Raw genomic sequence first — 22,090 nt, 5'->3', positions numbered from 1 at the left:
AAATTGGCATAGTCGCTTATAGGCGTAGTAAACTCTCTAATATTAAGTTTCACGACAATAGCTCAGAAAATAACGAAGTTATTGAGAAAGTCACTGTTCGTGACTTAGCCGTTTGTATGGGAGCTATATGATATAGTCATCCGATCTTGATCAAATTTGGCATAGTCGCTTATAGGCGTAATAAACTCTCTAATATTAAGTTTCACGACAATAGCTCAGAAAATAACAAAGTTATTGAGAAAGTCACTGTTCGTGACTTTGGGGTTTGTATGGGAGCTATATGATATAGTGGTCCGATCCGGCTGAATCCGAGATATACAACGCCTGCAGTATATACTAGCCTACGTGCAATTTTAGCTTTGTAGCTCTTACGGTCTAGGAGGAGTTTGCGTTGATCCAGACGGACGGACGGACGGACGGACATGGCTATTTGAACTCGTCTCGTCGTGCTGATCAAGAATATATATACTTTGTATGGTCGGAGATGCTTCGTTCTATGCGTTGCACACTTCTGACCAAAATTAATATATCCTTTTTGCAAGGGTATAAAAATTAAAACAAGGTCTTTCGGATTGAAACGACATAGAATATTTTATCATATTGGTATTTATATCAAAGGATTGATATAACTTAAAAGGATATGCTACCACAATTCACTCATAGAATATCCTGCAAGAGAAATTAAATAAATGATTCTAATTTCATTTTGAATAGTTTTAATAGGAATAGGATTTCATTTGAGTTACAGAAAATATTCCCTTAAGCAAACAGCAAAAAAAGCAATCGTCCTCTTAAGAAAGACGTCCATCCAGAATGTATTTGAAAATTTCTTTTTTTGTTGTTGAAATATACATTTTTTATTACATATTTTTTTGCCAGATTTTGAATTTATTTTCATCGGACAAACATCGGATTTGAAAGAACCCCAGATCGACTAAGTAATATGTATTTCAATTAGCGATAGGTACCCGAGAGATTGGACTTTATAAGACTGATCTTCTTAAATTTCACAACAATTCAAATTTAAAGTTCGTATTTTCTTTACCAGTTCTAAAATTATCTTAACTAGCTATTAAAAAAGTTCTGTTTTGAAATCTTAGTTCATCGTAAAGTTCATAGATTTGCAAATTGAAAGAAATTTTGGTCCATTTTATCGAATGCATTATGAAACTCAGTCCTCAGACTTTCTATTAAAATGGCTTAGTTACTTACAAAACTGATGGAAATCAAATTGAGTTCAAGGGAAGATGATCGAAAACCAGTTGCAAAGGAATCTCCTTGGAAAGTTCCCGGACTGGATTCAATTTCTCCCAGATATATTGAAGATGTGTGCTAGGTAAGCAAAATTTGCACAGAAATTGTAAGAATATCTCCCAATTAAGCAACATACATATGTAATATAAGATGACCCGGCAAACATTGTTTTGCCTTATAAATTATTTCAAATGTATTTCTAGTGTTGATAATAAATACCTAATTAATTATAAGTGTGTAAAGTTAACAATATTTCTTCTACGAATCGAATCTTCAATCGTGCACCTGTACGACCAACTTGCCAACCATGATTCCAGCACCGTCATCAATAACAGGTGCGTTGAATGTCCACTCCAGCTGCAGTTTTATCAGGATTAATGACAAGAGCGGGATTATCATTGTGCTCGTTCAATAGAGCTTCCAGATTTCAGTTTAAATGTATTGTTGACCATTTGCATTAGTATTTCCAACTATTTGATGAATTGAATGTGCGAATTGACTTCAGGAACACGTTAGAATTTGATATCATGTCATTTGAAAGCATAAATTGAATGTAGAATTTAGAGCCGATAAGTAAACCGTTCAATGGTTCAAGTGGTGTTTCAATTTCAGGTAGTGGCACTCTTCCTGACGCGAAACACTTCTCAAACAAACATTCCTGGTCCATAGCACCAATTACCACGTTTGAAAGTGCATAATATTCAATATCGGGCTCATACTAGAATGCTAGATGCCCGATGTTCCTGTTGGTCAGTGTCTAATGCCTGTAAAACGGCAAATAGCTTATATTGGTCAACCCATATCACTAAGGGGTATGAAAAATACCTAATGGCCGATTCTCAGACCTACTCAAATAACCCACAGGACACGTTGAAAAGCAACAAATTTATAGATAGAGCCCATTTCTTCCGATCGAGTCTTGAAAATAATGAGACTTTTTACATTGTTTTCACTAATGATGTAATTGTAATATACTGATTTTCAAATTAAATTCACTTCAACATTTACTTAAGCCTTATTATTTATATTTATATATATATATATAGAGAGAGAGATGTATATATTTATACACGTGGTTTTTGTTTATATTGAAAGGGTTGTTCTTGATGGGGATTTATGTATGTATAGTAATATCCATTCATAGTTTGCTCTTAAACCCGCATTCCATTTATATTCTTTCACAACTGCTCCTCCTCTCCTTTCTTTCTTCTTCGAACAACAATTTAAAGCTAAGTCTAGAAAAAAATCTTGAGAATTTCTTTTGTTTGCTTTTCAAAAATTAAAAACCATCTTAAAAACTAAACCGTTTGACAATTGCAAATTTTGTTAACGTTCCATTTTTGTTTATTATTATTAATAATTTTTAATTGTAACTCTCAAATTTTGCGTTGTTCTGGCTGAGAGAGAGAATGTATATGTGTCTGTATGTGTGTGTGTGTGTGAATGTCTATATCCTGAAGATGTTGTCAAAACTATATATCTCGCAAGCTTTAACGAAATTGTTAGGCCAAAATTAAAAAACAAAAATATCGATCGTTAAAAATAAAGAAGAATCACAAAAAAATTAAGATTTCATTTCTACATTTTTTAGGATTCTCATTTAAATCAAAAGGCGTGTGTGTGTGTGGGTATGTGAGAGTGTCCTGATTTTGGCCATCTGGGTTTTGAATGTTTTGGTGTTTCCTATATTTGTTAAGTGTATTAGAAATTAATCCTACTCCTGCTGCTTGCTGTGTGCCTCCGGCTGCTGTTTTCTAGCTGCTCCTTCATCCTCTGTTGTTGTCGTTTTGCCTTTTATTTTTTGGAGCGCTTGTTCGACTTGGTTTCATCTTCCGCACTGTGCGGCTGCTGCTTTATTCGCTGCTGATGATGATGATTAGCACGTCGACCAAGGCCGTGACCAGCATAGGGATGTGGATGTATGCTAAATACAATAGAAATAAATTGGAAATAGTTTAGTTAGATTTCAATAATTAACACACTGGAGAAGGAGGTGGAGGAGGGCACAAAACACAAGGTAAAATAGAGACAAAAAATTGGCCAATTTGAACTTAAATCGTATCAATAATTATGAGATGGGCTAGAGAGACGACAGCGGGTTACGGTTTAATGATGCTTAAGCTGAACTTGGGGGGGATTAGTTATGTGTTTTAAGGATAAGCTGACTGGCTGGCTGTGTGTGTTTGTGTGTGTGGTTGGTTGACGTGACGTGGCGGTGGTGGTACGTAAGACAACAAATCGCAGTCGCAGTCGTAGTAGCAGCAGCAGCAGTAACAACAACAACAACAGCGTTAGGAAAATTTTGATAAGCGTCGAAAGTTCTTTGAATTTGTCGTGTTTTGGTTTTACCAATTTGTATTTTTAGCATTTTACGTAGCGTAGACAAGTCAGACGACAAAGTTAACGATGATTTGGTTTTGATGCACATAATAATTAGTTTAAAAATAAATAACAAAAATAAAGGTAATGAATTTTTTTAAGGAAAATAATTATTAATATTTATATTGTTATGTGTAATGAGAGAGAGAAACGTTGATTTTTTGTTTTGTTTTCTGAATTCCTATTTAGCTGGAGACTGTAGGACAAAATGCGGACGCTGCATGCTAATTATTATTATTAAGTGTTCTGATCTTAATTCAGTAAATAATTTATATTTTATTATTATATATAGAGAGAAAAATAGAGAGAGAGGTGTTTTTGGTTGCGGGCAGCCTTACACGTAGTTGTAGTCTGTTGTTGCTGTAGCCCAGAGTTGGACGCATTTGATGTTGGTAGTGGTAGTGGTAGTAGTAGTAGTAGATGGTGGGCAGTGGAGGAGGCAGAGCGAGCGTAGAGGAGGATGCGGTGGCATTTGGAGTAGTCGTCGCATATAGAAACGCCGTGGTTAGTAGTGGATGGCGAGCCGTATGTTGATTCTCTCTAATTACGTTGATTTCTCATGTTGTGATGTTGTTTAATGATTATTATTATATTTATGTATATATATATTATGTAGATATATATATATTTGTTGGGTTTATTCTTTCATAAGCTTTTTTTTTATGTCTATTTGCGATAGCAGCGTGAATTATATAAACGCCAATCTCTGCATAAATCGAAATTAATATTCATATATGATAAAGAGTAAAGAGAAATAGAGAGAGAGAGAGAGAAAGAGAGAAAGAGCAAGTGTTGTTGTTAATAAGAGTAGTTTTTATGCCATTTAGAGAAATATTGAATAGTTTCGTAGCACTCTAAGTTCTCAGTTGGGGAAAACACTTCCAGTTAGACGTTCTCTTAGTCTATTTATTGAAGAAAGTCTGTGTACTAACAGTTTCATATTAAAATAGAAGAAACCTACGACTTAGACAATGTAGACAGAAACGAATAGTTAAATGTTAGACATTGCACTACGTAAGTAATCGAATCTCTTGTCAATTAGAAATAACACAGAATAGTAAACAATTTCTCATTTGAAGAGGTTGTGGATTCTCCCATGGGATTGCCCGTTCTCCTTACGCCATTTAAAGAACTTAATTTGATTTTCCATTATTCTTTCATATCTTGCAAATGAGATTAAATTACAAAAGTGTTCCTTATAAAATCGGATTTCATTTCAGAATGTTCTCACATAAATAAAAGGTTTCATTTGTAATGCTTCACATTGAATTGGCAACCGTTTAAAGTGCCTTAAGCATTATGCCGAGACACAGGCAAACGATTAGAAACCAAATAATATCGTTAGTAGTTGATAGCGATTCCGTGAAAAACATTCCGATTCGGAAACGAGAACGGGCCTGATATAAAAATTATGTAATTATTGAAACAAACTGAAAACCTTTTCAAATTCCAAACATTTTATCCATTTTTTTTACTGGAATGAACCAGTAGGCGAAACGAACTGAATTAAATGAATTTATCATTCGGCAAAGACTACGCCAAGTTAAAAATTAGAGCGACACCGTCTCTTATATTCATTTCTCCGTTCAAGTGTTAATAACTGTGGCAAATGATTTGCAAAGAATTTGAACTATCTCATTTTGTATTTTTCAAATTTCTGATGGACAATGGTCTATAGATGGTTTTAATATTAATAATCGACGCTGTGTTAAAACGTGGCCTTTAAATCTCGATATGTTTCTGAATTAATGAATCCAACTTCTTTTCAACAAACTTGGGATCTCAAAATAGTCTTATGAAAAAAAAGTATGGAGGAATAAAAGATGCTTGTAATTCTTTCTTATCGTGCCGTATCCTTCAAAAACTAATTTAAAAGTGTTTTTGGGTTAGATTAGGCTCAAGCCCCAAAAGGATTAAGCTGGCAAATTTGTTAAACCCATCGACATCAACAAAATTAAGATTTGTCTACACACCTCTTGCTTTTTGGGTTCAATATTTCAATATGAAACATATAGTACAACGAAATAAAGTGTACGCTTCTGGACGTTTGAGATAATTTCGAAGAATTGTTCAGTAATCCTAATATAGGAAGAATATTGTATTGAACAGACGACAGACGAAAGCAAGTCATTTGCTCAATTGCAGGGACGTTCTTTAAATTCGTAGATGATGCGTTGTTAGAAAGATGTCATAGCGATGAGGACTCGAGTCTATGATTAGACTAGATTAAGTTCATTTGAAAACGAAAGTTTCTAAACGTAATGAGTGTGGATATAATGAGTTTTAGCGGCTATGTGTAACACTTCTCTGTATGGCCTTTTTTGGCCACACAAACAAACCTTGGCGGACCGGCAATGCTGTGGCTAGTGCTGGATATTGTGGTCAACGGCGATGAGGGAGGTGTACGTAATGGTCGACGGGGAGTGGCCAAATATTGCCCATTACGCAGATACGAGCGACGCGAATTGCCCAAATAGTTGTTGTTGTTCGTTAGATCGTAGACCGTGCCGGAGGCTGCTGCTGCGTTGGGAGTAGTTCGACGTGGCGATGTTGTTGTCGTGTTCTGGGTTGTTGTTGTTGTTGCTGCTGCTGCTGCATTGCTGCGATAACAGTCGAAGTCGAAATTTGATTACAACAAAATGATTTTGATGGGCGTTTGTTTTTGTTATTTTTTGTTTTGAGAAGAATTAATGAATGATTATGAATCTAAAGAGTTAGTACTTATATATGAATTTTACAAAAAAAGGAAAGAAAGAAACAAATTTTGAAAAACTAAAATTGGAATTTCTTTTGGCAAGATCTTAGAAAAAATGTTCCGCCTACCTCAAAATATGTTGGTCTAGGCTTTTGTCTTACGTGAATGTTTTTTTTTTTTTTTTTATCTTTTTTTTCTTTTCTTTAGTAATTAACGTAGTTTTAGGAATGTAATTAGCAGAAATATATGTGTAATATATGCAATTCATTGTTCTGATAAAATATATTCTCATTTTTTGTTCTCTTGCATTTTTAGTAATTTTTTTCTCTGTTCATTTCTTTCTTTTTTTTTAGAGTTTGTTTTCTTTTTTTTTTTTTTTAGTAATTATATCTGCAAGTAAACACAAATATTTGGTTTTAAATAATTTGGGCAAACAAGTTTAAACAGCAAGAATACGATAGGCATAGATACATCCTATACTCTTTATCAACTTGGCTTGGCGGTGGTTAGATTAGCCATGGCAAAACAACACTTCAGCTAAATTACCTGCTATGAGGAGGCAAGGATGGCATTGGACGACGAACTGATGAAACTTCCGGCTGCTGTTCCTGTATGACGCAATCATCATCATCGTCGTCATCGTCCAAGGGTTCAATGGTCAGGGTAGAGGTGCTGGCCGGTGCTTCAGGAGCAGCACGTATGGCTGGCAAAGCTCGGCCGCCATTACGACGTCCTCCAACGCCGCTGGTGGCGCGTGAGGTAAATTCACGATCGAACTGTTCGGCCTCTTCCTCGTCTAGGTTTATGAATTCCTGACGCTCTTCCAATTGACCCGAGCGCATATCCTGCTCCTTTTCAATGATATGGGCACGTTCACCGATATGATGGCCAATGGCCATTTTTTTCACACCAGTACGTGAGTCTTGTACTGTTTTTCGTGTCTCCCGGACACCGCCTGGACCGGTTTTGGTACTTGTGCTGGCCTGATAGATCTGTGGACGTCCATCGGGTCCCGAGGACATTGTCATCACGGTACTTTGGCAAAACGAGGCGCCATTTCCAGCGCCAATGTCTGCAAAATAACGAGTTGAATCAATTAATCCGCCTAAATCCTACTATTATAGACAATTCTACTCACCAGCATTGATCAAACGATTGAAATTGGGCATTACCGGCATGCCAAACAGATTCATGGCTGGCATTGCACCCATTGGAGAGCGTTCAATTAAAGCTCCTGGTTGTGGGAAACCTGGTGGATCAAATGGAGATCCAATTGCTTGCATTTGGTATGGGTCCGGCATGAATGAATTCATCAGTCGATTCATTGAACGCATTTGCATATTCATTGCATTCATTTGATGATTTATGTGATTGCTGTTAAAAAGACCATAAATAACAAAATTATATAAATTTATTATTTATAATTTGTGTTTCTCTTTTTTTTTTTTTTTCTTATTATTACTTAAAGTTCATTTCTTCTTCGTTAACTGGAGAATGTTCTTGCTGTCTGTTAATTTTTTTCTTAACTGAATTTCGTTTACTTTTTCTGTGCATAATAAATAATAGCCGAAAATGAAATTTAAGTATTAACCAAATCGGAGCTAAATAAACTTGACAAACACCGAAAATATAACTAGGCCACTAAAATTTCAAACGATTTCGAAATTTATCAAGAATTCTATAACCATTTCATGACGGTTGACTTTAATTTCAAACAATAAAAAAATTCACAACCGATAAACCAAGTTAGTTGACTAATAAGGCTAAATGAAACTTACATATATATTATAATGGTCATTTACCATTCATATATATATATGATTATCTTTCATCAATAGAAAGATGGTTATTTATGAGAAGGTCCTGTCGCTGATGACTGACTTTTTTAAAAACCAGTCAACGTAAGAACAATATTAAGGAAGTATTTTAATTTTCTGTTTAGAGGTCAAACGACTCTATTGAAATAAAGACCTATCTACCGTGTTAGTCGTAAGTAAGAAATGAGTTTGTCCCTTAAATTAAAAATTTAATACTTGGTTAAAACTCGAGAAAAGTTTTTTTTTTACTAGAAAATGGAAAATTTGTTAAGGCTATCTTTGTCTTTTTAGAAATTCTGAAGGTAAAAGCTATATTGCCTATAAAAATTTACAAATATATTTTGAAATTTATTTTGAATAAGACCAAAAACTAAACTAAATTATGTGAATTCAAGCTCTCACATGGAATTCTTTAAGTTGAATTCTTGTGTTGATAAAGAAAATCAAATTAAATAAAGAAGACGAAAAAACATTAATTAATCTAAATCATTACACAATTAGATAAGGACTGACTATTCTTTCAGTCTCATTTGATTGAATATAAAGGGTGTTTTTTTAAGCGTTTGGTTTTTCACGTTGGCAACACTGACATACCGCATGATGTTCATGACAGCTGTGAAAGTGAAAAATGCTCAGTTTAGTTTGCCATTTCATTATGAAAAGACTTACGCCCGAACAACGTTTACAAATCATTGAAATTTATTATCAAAATTCGTGTTCTGTGAAAAATTTGTTTCGCAAATTACGTCCATATTATGGTCGACACAACCGACCAAGCCATAAAGCAATTGTGGACAAATTTCGCACACATTTTACTTTATTGGACATTCAACCATCGATGGATTATTTTTTGTGGGGATATGTAAAGTCATTGGTTTACCAGGACAAACCAGCGTCAATTGGTGCATTGGAAGACAATATCAGTCGTGTTATTGGCGAAATTCCCTTAGACATGCTGGAAAAAGTGGTGCAAAATTGGACCTTCCGTGTTGATCACTTGAAACGCAGTCGCGGCCAACATTTACATGAAGTCATTTTTAAAAAGTAATTGGCAGAGATTGTTTTATCATCTCAAATAAAAATTTAACAGTAATATTCAAATTTTGTGTGTTTCATTTCAATTTTAAAAACCAAACGCTTAAAAAAACACCCTTTATTTTGTATTCGAATATAATGCATTTGTGAATAGGAAAACAAAAGTAATAACCTGACTTGCTCTTAATAACTTCTTCCGTTTCAAAAACTATTAAAAACTCAACAATTTTTTTTAAAACAAACAATAAAAAAAAAATTGACGGAATTTTTTTGCAAAATATTTATATACAGTGTTGGAAGAAATAATAGAAACGGCAACTTTTTTTTTCTTTTGAAATCATTTTTTTTAATGTTGGTGAAATTATTCGGCCTGAAAATCTCTGTTTAAGAATGTGGGATAGTAGTACTGTTATTTTCATTCCTTTTTATACCGATCTTCCCGAAACTTTTCCTTCTATACGCTTTTTAGTAGAACTACCACGTGTTTCGGTTGGAAAAAATAATAGAAACGCTCAGTATTTTTCACGTCAAAAGCATTTTAGATCTCATAAAAGTTAATTTTTGGTTTTATTTTAATATTCTACATCAAAGGTATTTAATATCCATTAAAATTGGTTGTGATTTCTGTTTTAATTTATTAACATTATATGCAGTATGGGTCGTGGCACGCACTCCTCAGAGAAAGAAAAGGAAATCATAAAAAAACTTAAAAACTCTGGTCGTTCAATGGCAGTAAATATCCTTCCCAATACTATGCTTCCTTATGCTGAAGAAGAAATGCCTTTGAAATGGGAATATCAGCAGGATAACGACCCAAACACTCGTCCAAGCTGGCGAAAAAGTGGTTCAAGGACAATAAAGCTAATGTTTTGGAGTGGCCGTCTCAGTCCCCGAACTTCAACCCGAAAGAACACCTTCGGGGAATATTAAAGGAGAGGATTGCTGGTTATAAACCAAAAAATAATCAAGGTTCATGGGAAAAAATCCAGAATGAATGGTATTCTATAGACCCAGCAATCTGTGCTAACTTAGTTGATTCCATAAGACGTCGTTTGCCGCGAAGTGTTGAAAAGTAAGGGTGGAACGACTAAAGAATATTAAAATAAAAACAAAAATTAACTTTTATGAGATCTTAAATGCTTTTGACGTGAAAAATACTGAGCGTTTCTATTATTTTTTCCAACCGAAACACGTGGTAGTTCTACTAAAAAGCGTATAGAAGGAAAAGTTTCGGGAAGATCGGTATAAAAAGGAATGAAAATTACAGTACTACTATCCCACATTCTTAAACAGAGATTTTCAGGCCGAATAAAAAAAATGATTTCAAAAGAAAAAAAGGTTGCCGTTTCTATTATTTCTTCCAACACTGTACAATCATATCTACATACATACATACATATACATACATATGTACATCTGTATATGAATGTGGCTGCATGATTAAATCCAGACTTAAACTCAACAAAAGACTTGAACTGGTATTTAGTTAGATTGGCCTAACTAACGGTAACTACATATACATTTAAGAAATTCTCCCTGCAATGTGCAAACCGCTCCTGCACATTTAAATGTGGTTTGCTTTATCGCTGCACTTGGTGGTAAATATTTCGTCTGCACACATACACACACACATATTAAAACAACACATTTAATTTCATTAGAAATAAAGGTAATGGGCGTAACTCTTCAGGCAGAACAGTTATTAATGCATTTCTGTTTGCAATATTTTTCATCTTTCCTAACTTACAATTAGACGAGTTCAATCAAAATTATCGATTAAAATTTGCCTCCACTTTGGTCAAGCATGCTGCACACATACAAGCTACATGTGTATACATATGTGTGTGTGTGTGTATATACTTGAGTGCAGGTGGACATTTCATTAAAGTAACTTCAATTTGTGGGCCGTAGTTTCCTATTCCATAATTGATTTGTAATGATTTCCACACCTATGCAAGTAGGTGAACAGTCAAAACGAAAAAAACCACGAAGCTCTACAAAAATATGTATGTACATACATATACACACAAACACACACAGAAACATGCAGGACTCCAAAATGTTCAATCTCTACTTACTTCATGAAACCCAAATCATCATCGAAATCGCCCATCAGTGCACCAAACAGGGACATCTTATTTTATTTAATTATTGAGCAATTTTATTAATTTTTTGCAAAGTTTTCCTTTTGATTGAAATGATTTTTCCCGAATTTTCACGTCAGTAGAGATGTGCGATACATGGAAGTAAATATCGATAAGTCGATGGATGAATTCGCTTGACACTTTGCTCGATAACCAATACATATCTGAAAATTCTCAAATTAATCGGAAAGCTCAATGTGAGCAAAATTTAAACTGAAGTATACTTTTTTTTAACCTAAATAGAGGCTTAAATTGTTAATCAACGCTTAGAATTTGGTTCTGAATGTGCAAATCATAATGGTATATTAAAGGGTATTTTTTTTTTTTTTTTTTTTTTTTTCAATAGACGTAGTCGTACAATGCTCAGTACGAACAAGTGGCCCATATGACACCAGGCCCGGGCCTGTTACGAATGACCCTAAGTAAAGTTAATGTTGCAACCTCTACCCACTCCGACCTAAGGGCATAGGCGTATTACATATATAAACATAAATTAAACTAAAGAAATAGAAAATATTAAATGTAATGAAATAATAGGTTACATATAAAAAGAAAACAGGATAGGTTAAAATAAAGATGATTACAACTAATTACGAGCGAGGCAGGACAAGATCGCAGTTTTTATACCCGGAAGCGATGTTTCGGAACCGATAACGTGCCAAAGTCTGTGGTAGTCACGACATAGTATACGAAAAGGTTCATGCAGAGAAAAGTTACTTGTACAAGTGGGAAGTATAAGCGGTGTGAAATTGCAGGTCCTTCTAGATGGAACAGAAATGTTAATTTGGCTCAACAGCTCGGAAGAATCAATCTTACCATTCAAAAGTTTGTAAAGAAAAGTTACACCAAGCATTGTTCTACGATTAGTTAAAGAAGGAAGGGTAATTAACTGAAGTCGACTAGAATAAGATGAAAGTTGTACAGTTGGATCCCAGCGCAAATCACGAAAGGCAAAGAGTAAAAACTGTTTTTGTACAGATTCTAATTTGTTTTGATAAAACTCATATTGAGGAGACCAAACACAAGATCCATATTCTAATATGGGGCGTACTAAAGAAGTAAAAAGTATTTTGGTAGTATATGGATCCTTGAACTCCTTCGACCAACGCTTTATAAAGCCAAGAACACTTTTAGCCCTACTAACAGTAGTCGATATATGCTGAATAAAACTAAGTTTGTGGACGATTAAGATCCCTAAATCTTTAACAACCAAGGAAGTATTATTAATTTTTTCTAACGGGAAATTATTTAAAAAGTAACTCGTTAATTGAGAAGAACCTTGATAAAAAGACATAACTCTGCACTTAGAACAGTTTAGAGATAACAAGTTAGTCCTACACCACCCCTGAAAAGCATTCAGGTCAGCTTGCAAGGTATGACATGAGAGAGAGTCTACGATGCGATTAGCGATTTTTACATCGTCGGCATACATAAGAACTCTGGAATTTAAAAGAACTGTGGGGAGATCATTAATAAATATCAAAGAAGTTAAATTCGGCTATGCCGAAGTTTATATACCCTTGCAGTCCTTGACAATAATAATTTCACATGTTCAAAATTTCTTTTCTGCAACTCAATTCATTAATATACAAACAAAACAATTTTACTCTTCATACTATGTACAATTTGTTCTTCTTCTTCCCTCATTCCCTAAGCAAAGCAACGCACGCATACACATACAGTTTATGTAGCGTTGCGTCTGTGTGTGTATGCATGTGCTCTGTTAACAGATGGTGACGTAGTAGGCAGCAAGCAGAGCTGCCGGCAGCGATTGAACCGATTTATATAGACTGTAACTTGTGTTCTATTTATCCGATCAGGGTCAAATTTTGGGATCTGAGATTTTATATCAAATTCTATTATATTGGTAAATTTCATGGGGATACTCCAATTTTTGCAAAAATTTTTGTTCCAGAGCTATATGATATAGTAGTCCGATCCCAAAGATTTTCATACTTTATCTCACCCGGGTAAAAAAAAGCTCCCAAAAAAAATTTCATCCCGATAGCTCTTAAGATGGCTGAGTAAAACGCGTACGCACCGACGGACAGACGGACAGACGGACAGACGGACAGACGGACAGACGGACAGACGGACAGACGGACAGACGGACATGGCTATATCGACTTAGCTTCTCATGCTGATCAAGAATATATATACTTTATGGGGTCGGAAACGTCTCCTTCTGTGCGTTACAAACATCTGACCAATTTTATAATACCCTCTGCAAGGGTATAAAAATGGTAAATAATAATGGGCCAAGATGACTGCCCTGTGGGACTCCTGATTCAACACAAATGATCTTAGAAAGAGAGGACCTAAAAAGAACCCTCTGCCTCCTATTGCTTAGATATTGTGAAATCCAAGCAAGCAGATCATCCGGAAAGCCAACTAAATTCAGCTAGTAAGTAATAGTAAGGCATGGTTTACCGAATCGAAAGCCTTATTGAAATCCATATATATAACATCAGTTTGCTTTTGTTTCTTAAAACCTTAGATTACAAAAGATGTAAACTGTAAAAGGTTAGTTGTGGTAGACCTTTTCTTGACAAACCCATGCTGGTATGGCGAAAAAATAGATTTACATAAATGCTGTATTTGAGACGTCATAATTTTCTCAAACAGTTTAGGTATCGCTGACAATTTAGAAATTCCTCTGTAATAAGTGACGTCGGATTTATTGCCATATTTGTGAAGAGGTAAAATAAACGAATCCTTCCATATAGTTGGAAACTCGGACAGTGTAACAAACAACTCAAAAAGCTTCATAGACCCGTGACTTTATATTTTTTGTAATACCCAGACTTAAGATTCTTCAGTTTTGACAGCCCCCGCGTAAACCATGGTAATTTTTGCGTCACCACAGTAGACACTAAGGGTACACAGCCGTTAAAGATCGTGTCAACAGTGGTATAAAATAAGGAAATGGCGGAATTCATATCCGTACAAGTGTATAAATTAGTCCAAGCGGTATTAAGAAAGGCATTGTTTAGTGCGGCAAAGTCAGTCTTCCGAAAACATCGGGTGCGTACCATAGGATCACACTCGGAGATGGGCTCGCGGTCCCCTGGTAACACCATTGGACTAGTTCTAGATACTTCACAAAAGCTAGGATCAGAAGTAAAAATGAAATCCAGAAATCTGCCAGACGTATTAGAAATCGAATTCAGCTGGGCCAACGAAAGCTCAAGCAGACCATCAATAAAATCATGACACCCAGAGGGCAGCAACATTTTGCTACCATTAACTGTTGAGTGGGCAGGTTAAAGTCCCCAAGGACAATTAATAAGTCTCTGTCAGAAAGTAGTTCAAGTATAAACTTAATAGAATCTAAGTGTAATAAATATGTTGGCCATTCCGATTGGGGCGGAATGTAAGAACAGGTAACAAAAATGAAAAAACGAGTAAAAGATACCTTAACGCATATAAATTCGATAGTACTTGAGACAGGTATTGTTACTGATAACAATAACAATCAGACCCGATGATAGGGCGGAATCTACAGCAATAAGAACTCCACCACCCCTACGATCAGTACGATCACGTCTAAAAATATTGAATTTAGAGGGTAGAACTGTGGCGTCAAAAACGTCAGGTTTTAACCAAGTCTCAGTAAAGGCAATTAGGTCAAAATCAAAAGCCAGACTATCTACAAAGAGTTTAGTAAGTTTAGTATTAAGGCCTCCGACATTCTGATAGCCGACAGAGAAGGAAGTTGTTAGTTTTTTGATAGAGTAGAAGGAGGAATAGATAAGGAAGGAGTGGGAATAGATGAGGAAGAAAGAGGAATAGATGGTGAAGGAATCCTTGTTTGGCCCCGTGTCTTCCTTTTTCTGGATGTAAACTCCTTCACAATTAAGCTTTTCGGCCAGAAGCTAAAACTGCAGATACAGTCAAAGAACTCAATTGGAACACTGGTTTTAAAAGATGAAATTTCTCTAGAATATGAAAATTTGAACTTTTCTATTGATATATTGGAGGCATTCAGTTTAGCCCGAATGTGGGCCATGTAAGTAGTTAGACCCTAATTTTAAGGTGATTTCCAACTAAGTTTCTATAACTATAAAATTATACTTCTTGTGAGGGGAATATCAAATGTATTTACAAAAACACTTTTTATTTCTCGTAAAACTCAAAAAAATATATATTTTGCATATACTTATTTATTATAATATCCCTCCAGTTTTAAAGGTACTAATCCACTTTTCCCAGAATTACTATGGAAAACAAATAAATGGTTAAATTCAGATTGTGTAAGCTCAAAATTAAAAAATAAATTACCTGGGTTCTGTTGGGTTCACCAAAATGACATGCATAATGTATATAATAAGGCAACTTAGAATTTGAGTGTACTCCATCTTGGTGTTTGAACAATGTAACATAGAATGTGGAGTAAGTGGCTATGTTACTGTACTTAAATGATCCCTTCCTAATATGCAATGTAACGCGTTTTCTTCCTACTCTTTGAAACCTGAAAGAATTCATTAGTTTTCGTTACACAATCTGTGGCTAATGCATTTTTCATTTGTGTTGTCACTGCTTCTTTTAGACATTTGTTATACCCTTGCAGAGGGTCAGATATTTCTAATGAACAGAAGGAGACGTGATCAGCATGAGAAGCTACATAAGTCGATATGTGCCATCTTAAGAGCTATTGGGATACAATTCGTTATTTGAGCAATTTATAGCTCGGGCAAGATAATGTATGAAAATCTTTGGGATCGGACCACTATAGCATATAATGGTCTAAGAAAAATAGGTGAAGGATTTGGGAGTATCCCTATGAAATTTACTTATATGATTGCTATTTTTATAAAACATCAGATTCCAAAATTTAAATCACATCGGATTAGTAAAACACAAGTTACAGCATGCATGTAACTACAAGAAAATGGGGAAGAAGAGAAATAAATAGATTTCATGTTTGGAAGGTTTTGTCTGTGCATTAGCGAAAAAATATGTAAAAATGATGTAAAAATATTATGGCTGACGGACTGCAAGGGAAAAGTTTGTCAAAAAACACTTTACACATTTCGTTTTGTTCATCTGTTTCCTCTTCATCGTAGAAATAACGGTGATTTACCGTTAACTATGCCTTTAAAATGTGATTTTGAAAATGCCCGGCAAAAGATTGAGCTTTGAAGTGGTCCAATTGATTGGGCAAATCTGTTCCACAACTCGTAGCAATGTTTTCCGTGTCAAGAAAAACAATTTAAAACGCTGTAAATTGCGCGGAAAACGAGGGTCGACTTGAAGTAAAGGATGGAAGTGGACGCAAGTGAAAGATATATGAACGGGCTAACCGCCTGGTAATGCGTAAAATTGACAAAAGTCCGCAAATTTAGGTGAGAACCTTTCCCAAGAAACTTAAGGAAGAGTGTGACTTGGTCCTGCGCCAGGCCATCCCACGGCATACGTTTTTTTTTTTTTTTAATAAACATATTTACATTTTAAACATACTACAACACTTTTGGAAATCCTCTTTTTAATAACAAACAAGAAAAATAGAATTTTAGTTTTAAAATTTTTTATTAATTACAATAATAATGACAATATTAACAACAATAATAATAACAATACGAATCCAATGCCAAGGCCAAAACAAGCTATTGAAGCAGGATGCAAAAAGGGAAAAACCAAAAAGAAAAAAATCATTGTGTTTTTATTTATTCAGAAGGTTCGATAATTGCACTTAATTATAATGGTTGGTGTTAATGATGACAGCTTCAGATCAAATAAACAGGACCAACTTCACGTCGTCTGGTCACGCTGCACACATGTGAAAATCGATAATCGATGGTTTCCACTATCGAAACGTCAAAGAATCGATGAAGACGCCAAGTGGCACGTGGCATCAAAACAAAAATGCTCTTCGACTGAGCAGAAGAAACGCTGTCAAGGCTTTTAAAATTTAAATGAAACCCGCAAGGCTTTTAAAATTTAAATTCATATGTACATATGTAAGCACACTCATTAAATAAATAGTCTAAGAATGCAACCCGTATCTCCCTCTTTAGTTGCCTATTTGACTGGGCCACTGAGGTAAATTCAATTAACTTGGGATTCGTGATTCGTTTTATAAATAAAAAGCTAATTAATAGTAATCCAAAATTTTAAGTTATGTTAAAAATTACAGAAACATTTAAAGGTACTTATCTGGTTAGATTATCAGGTTATTATTAAAACGTACTTATGTATGTATAAACTAAATGTAGGTTCTTAAATATCCATGAAAGTGGGAAAAAGACACGGGGCTTTGTGTCTTTTGGAAGCTGATTGAGGTGGTGGGTCGGAGATGAACCTAAGCTCTCTTCTAGACTTCTTTTTTCATAGGGGCTTGACGACGCTTTGTTATTTTAGTTGCTTATTTGGGCTGCTTATTTTTTCTTGATGTGTCTATCTGCGAAAGAGGCGTGCTTCCTCCTTTTTTATTCTACGGGGCCCTCTCACGCTTTATTCTTCCCAGCTGAAGGCGTGTTGTGGAGGTTTTTTAAAGTTTTTTTAGTCTGCTGCACCACGCATGTTGAGCTGGTGAAATGACGCAAATATCTCAGGCACTCAGGAAACAACAAGACGGGCGGCTTTTCCTTTAAAAACTGGATGCCGTTTAGTCGAAAATACTTGTCAACTTTTTAGTCCCGTTTTATTATGAGGATTTTGCAAAAGTGCTAACAGTAGTCATCTTCATCATATTCTTCGTAGTCCTCGTAGTCGTCATAGTCGTCGCAATCCTCATAGTTATAAGAAACCAGTTAAAAGTAATTTATTTGTTTGACATTGATGGTGTTTTGAAATTTTTGGAAAAGTTGTGGTGCTCTAAGAATTGTAGTATTCCTTTCATTATTCATCTTCGTGTCGCTTTCTAAGTACTAATCTGTGTTTTCACCCGTGTCCGCCGTTTCGTAAACCGGCCACGCAAAAAATTCGTGTCTAGCTTATTTTTTCACAGTGTTCGCTGTGCCACGCAAATGTCTGCGGCACGGAAGTGCCTGCTTAAAAATTGGGAGTTGGTATTTTCACGGAGGAAGAAATGGAGAAGTTTATAGAGCAATCAAGTAAATATAGAACTAATATGAAAGGTTTAAGTGTGCAAGTGGTGCATCGAGTTCTGTTTTTGTAACCTCTAGATCTGTCAAATCTAAGACTTTCCTTGCTGTTGATGCGTCTACTCCTGCTATCTTTCTGCCATTGCTGTTCAGGATAATACATCCAGCTCCTCTGTCTCCCTCTCAGATACTGTTGGTAGTGTTATCATGATTAACGAGAATGCATCTTCTTTAAAGCGCAATTTTATGGTGTTGTTTTTTATTTTACTTTGAATATATATTAATATTGTATTGCCTTTTAGTAAAAAAAAGAGCTTAGATGAATAAATAAATTTAATGGAAAACGTAGGTTTTATCTGAAATTCAAATTTTCGATGGAACTATCGATAGTATCGATGAATTCTCATTTTTAGCTATTTCTGGCTCGGTGCCGCCAATCTAAAAAGTGCTAAGGTCTGATTAAAAGTCCTAAGGTCTGAGTCATTCTGGCTGGGCGGCCACATTTAAAACAATTATTTCGTTACACAGTGAAATTTTTTTTTTTTTTTTCCTTTACGAGTAAAATTGTCTTACGTCCTTAAAATAATAAAAGTATTATATATTCCCATATATCTATCTCTATATGTAGATCATAAAATTCTAGTCGCGCCTTAAGAAATCCATATGTTGCTATATATGACTTTTGTTGGAGCGTGTTTATCTGGACAGTTTATCTTCAATGGAAAATTTCTGATCCTTTTTGATGTAGGCTACAAACTCTCGTAGTGGGAAATTTAATTTAATTTTAAATATTATATTATCTGGTATGGATGTCATGGGATGTGCTTTTTCTGTTAGTAAAATCATTCCTTAGTTGCAAAAGCAGAAATTCACTAACACTCTTCATCGGCCAAGATAGGCACATTGAAACCTAATGCCAGCAGCATACATACTTACATGTATAAACATTATCAATTTGAAATGTAAACATTTTACAGGAAAATATCATTAAATATTCTTTAAAAAATATTCAAATTGAAAAGAAATCACACGGGAAATGCTTCAATGTGGTTTATATACCTTCGATAAAGAGGAGAGAGCACAGTGGAGGACACCATGCAGCTTAGATGGGGTCAAAAGTAATGAAGAAGAACAATTCTTATTGGTGGAGAATGCAACTTGCCGGACGATGGTAGAAAAGAAACAAATCGATTTCGAAACTCAAGTGTTCTTAAATATCCAAAATTTTACTTAACATTTCTAAACAATAATAAAATAAAGTTCTAAGGACAAACACTCCTGCCCTGTCCATACCTGACTAAGCCCTTGCCTTGGTCAGAGACTGTTTTCTCTCATTCCTGCGCCGCTTGAAATATACATGACAAAACTGCAGTACAAAGTCTACTAGTAGTTTCCCTGGAAAGTCTGACACATCGTCATTTGTCCAGAAATTTGGTTTCTTATCTGAGAATATTAATATAGTCATGATTACTAATAATTTCTTATTAGCTACTGTTGAACTAACAGACGATAAAAATGAGAAAAATGCTGCAAAAAAACTTGAATTCAGATAAGATTTCATTAGGTTAATTTTTGGGAACTTCACTCGCTTAATAAATCAGTGCCTAATGACTTTGCCTAATCTCCAGACATCGATTCAGATTATTTTAATATTGCTGATTGGTAGACGTCTCCCTACTAAAGGCAAAGTTCATAACAAAGTTAGTAGTCCGGTGACTCAACTAAATGTACTGATAATTGATTGCTTTAAGTTAATTTGTATTAATTGGCCAATTCTTTAATATAAAACGATATGGCTACAATTTATCCTTAGAAGGCGACCGATGTTTGTTGATAGATATAGAAAAAGAAACCAATTTAAAGGGCATTTTCATTTGTTTTTGTGGTTTTATGGAAATCTAAGAATGGTATCGTGGATAATCGCGTTTTTTAGAACTGATAAGGCTGGCTATATAAACCATGGATCGTCTGAATGCTTAATATTAAACGTTTTGAAAATGTCGCGGCGCTTGTGTCTTTTACTTGTCGGAATTCTTTCGGTCCTCGTGGCCCTTAGTCAAGCGGCATCAATCCAGCCTCTTGTTATTGGCGGTTCAGAGGCGGATATATCAGATTATCCTTATCAGGTATCGGTCAGATTGGAGACCTATATGCTGTTGCATATCTGTGGTGGAAGTATTTATGCACCGAGTGTTATTCTAACTGCGGCTCATTGCATTAAGGGACGCTATGCCTCGTATATACGAATTGTGGCCGGAAAGAACTCAATTGCGGATCTCGAGGAGATGGGCGTGAAGGTTTCCAAACTAATCTATCACATTGGATATAACAAAAAGACCCATGTCAATGATATTGGCATGATTATAACTCGAGAACCTTTGGAGTATTCAGCGCAAGTACAACCCATTGCCTTGGCCTTGGACTCACCGGTGTCTGGAGCTCATGCAGTGGTCACTGGTTGGGGCAAACGTACCGAAGAGGATTCAGCTTTGCCCGCCATGCTTCGGGCCGTTCACTTGGACATTGTGGACAGGAGCGTGTGTGGAACACAATATTTGACAAAGGATTACACAATCACCGATGAAATGTTGTGCGCTGGGTCGCAGGAGGGCGGCAGAGATGCCTGCGACGGGGATTCTGGTGGTCCTCTGGCTGTTGATGGTGTCCTTGTTGGTATTGTGTCCTGGGGTGTGGGTTGCGGACGCCAAGGTTTTCCTGGTGTCTATGCAAGTGTGGCTCATCATTCCGCCTGGATTGAGGAGCAGTCAGAGCCCTATTTATAATACCAAATCAAGTAAATTATTTCTGTGAACAAATAAACCGAACAAATTTTAGTTGTAAGCAAATAAATATTTAACATAATCATTAAGTTTAATTAGAGTTTAAACCAGTGAAAGAAAGCGTATTTATTTCATAATTAAATTTATTGATTAAAAAGTAAGATTTCTATAACCTAAAGTCCAATATTTATTTTCAAAGTGTAACGGTTTAAATCAAAGTATTAACTTTTAACATTTTCCAACACTACTCATTGTGGCGCGCAAAATTAAAGCAGTTCAATATTTTTGCCCCTCACTATGTCTAGTTGATTTCTAATTCCCGACCAATTGTATTTGTTTTTGTATTATTGAGTAGTATCAATGTTTACTATAAATTTCCACTCATTATAAATGCCATTGATGCCTTCTAATGACAAACACTTGCGAGATGACGTATTTTGTGGTTTTTTTTCTATAAGCTCCTCTCTCTCTCTCTATAGGAAATTCGATATCGGATTACAATTATATAAGATGACTTTTTGTGGAAAAATAGTTTAAAAAGCGCAAAGAATCCATAACGGACAAGGCAATGGGTGCTCCCATTGACAGGCACACAGATTGATCTGACTAATCGCCATCCAACCCACACACACACAAGTCTGATGACTACTGCCTACCTCAACCACATTGAATCAGTTGAGTTTAGATACGACTATTCGTCGCATTCACAAATAGCCATTCCCCCCTTTTTAGCAATTATAATTAAAACTGATTTACTTCAAGTCAGTCAGTCAGTCAGTCCAGTCGTTCGGTCGGGCGCAGTCAGTTAGTTATAATGGCAGCTCCGATTGGCACAAAAGTTGGGCGCGTGTCGTCGAATTCCCAACAGCAACAACAGAAACAAAAAATAATTAGCAAATGAATATTATCATTGTTATAAAAATAAACTCTTCAGAAATCA

At 35.4% G+C, this 22,090-nt stretch overlaps 2 protein-coding genes and 1 long non-coding RNA gene across 8 annotated transcripts; 1 reads left to right on the top strand and 2 right to left on the bottom strand.

Moving 5' to 3' along the window:
• Window positions 1-2,575: 2,575 nt before the first annotated feature.
• Window positions 2,576-11,419, bottom strand: Mlf (myeloid leukemia factor). 6 transcript variants are annotated; one of them, XR_011032295.1, is made up of 6 exons: window positions 7,791-7,943; window positions 7,467-7,702; window positions 6,875-7,400; window positions 5,973-6,233; window positions 3,972-4,339; window positions 2,943-3,178 (listed from the first exon to the last, which is right to left on the bottom strand). XR_011032295.1 is itself a non-coding variant. In XM_068289576.1 (5 exons), the coding sequence occupies exons 1-5, from the start codon at window positions 11,312-11,314 to the stop codon at window positions 3,049-3,051; spliced, it is 1,209 nt and encodes a 402-aa protein (XP_068145677.1). In that variant the 5' UTR covers window positions 11,315-11,419; the 3' UTR covers window positions 2,576-3,048. The 6 variants fall into 6 exon arrangements, 3 of the variants coding, with proteins under 3 accessions (XP_068145677.1, XP_068145676.1, XP_068145678.1); XM_068289576.1 differs by lacking the exons at window positions 3,972-4,339; window positions 7,791-7,943 and adding an exon at window positions 11,259-11,419 and having other exon boundaries at window positions 2,576-3,178; XM_068289575.1 differs by lacking the exon at window positions 3,972-4,339 and having other exon boundaries at window positions 2,576-3,178; window positions 7,791-7,942.
• A 4,001-nt stretch (window positions 11,420-15,420) lies between these two features.
• Window positions 15,421-15,748, bottom strand: LOC137578156 (uncharacterized). Its single transcript, XR_011032547.1, has 2 exons — window positions 15,606-15,748; window positions 15,421-15,541 (listed from the first exon to the last, which is right to left on the bottom strand). It is a non-coding gene; the product is annotated as an uncharacterized lncRNA (long non-coding RNA).
• A 4,619-nt stretch (window positions 15,749-20,367) lies between these two features.
• LOC137576674 (trypsin beta) lies at window positions 20,368-21,153 on the top strand. The gene has a single exon (XM_068289914.1). It carries the CDS (start codon window positions 20,368-20,370, stop codon window positions 21,151-21,153), a length of 786 nt encoding a protein of 261 aa, XP_068146015.1.
• The last annotated feature ends 937 nt before the right edge of the window (window positions 21,154-22,090 follow it).

The sequence above is a fragment of the Drosophila tropicalis genome, unplaced genomic scaffold (assembly GCF_018151085.1).
Source record: "Drosophila tropicalis isolate 14030-0801.00 unplaced genomic scaffold, ASM1815108v1 contig_593, whole genome shotgun sequence".
NCBI classification, from domain to species: domain Eukaryota; kingdom Metazoa; phylum Arthropoda; class Insecta; order Diptera; family Drosophilidae; genus Drosophila; species Drosophila tropicalis.
The sequence above is the reverse complement of the archived record's forward strand: the minus strand, read 5'-3'. Positions and strand labels throughout refer to the sequence as shown.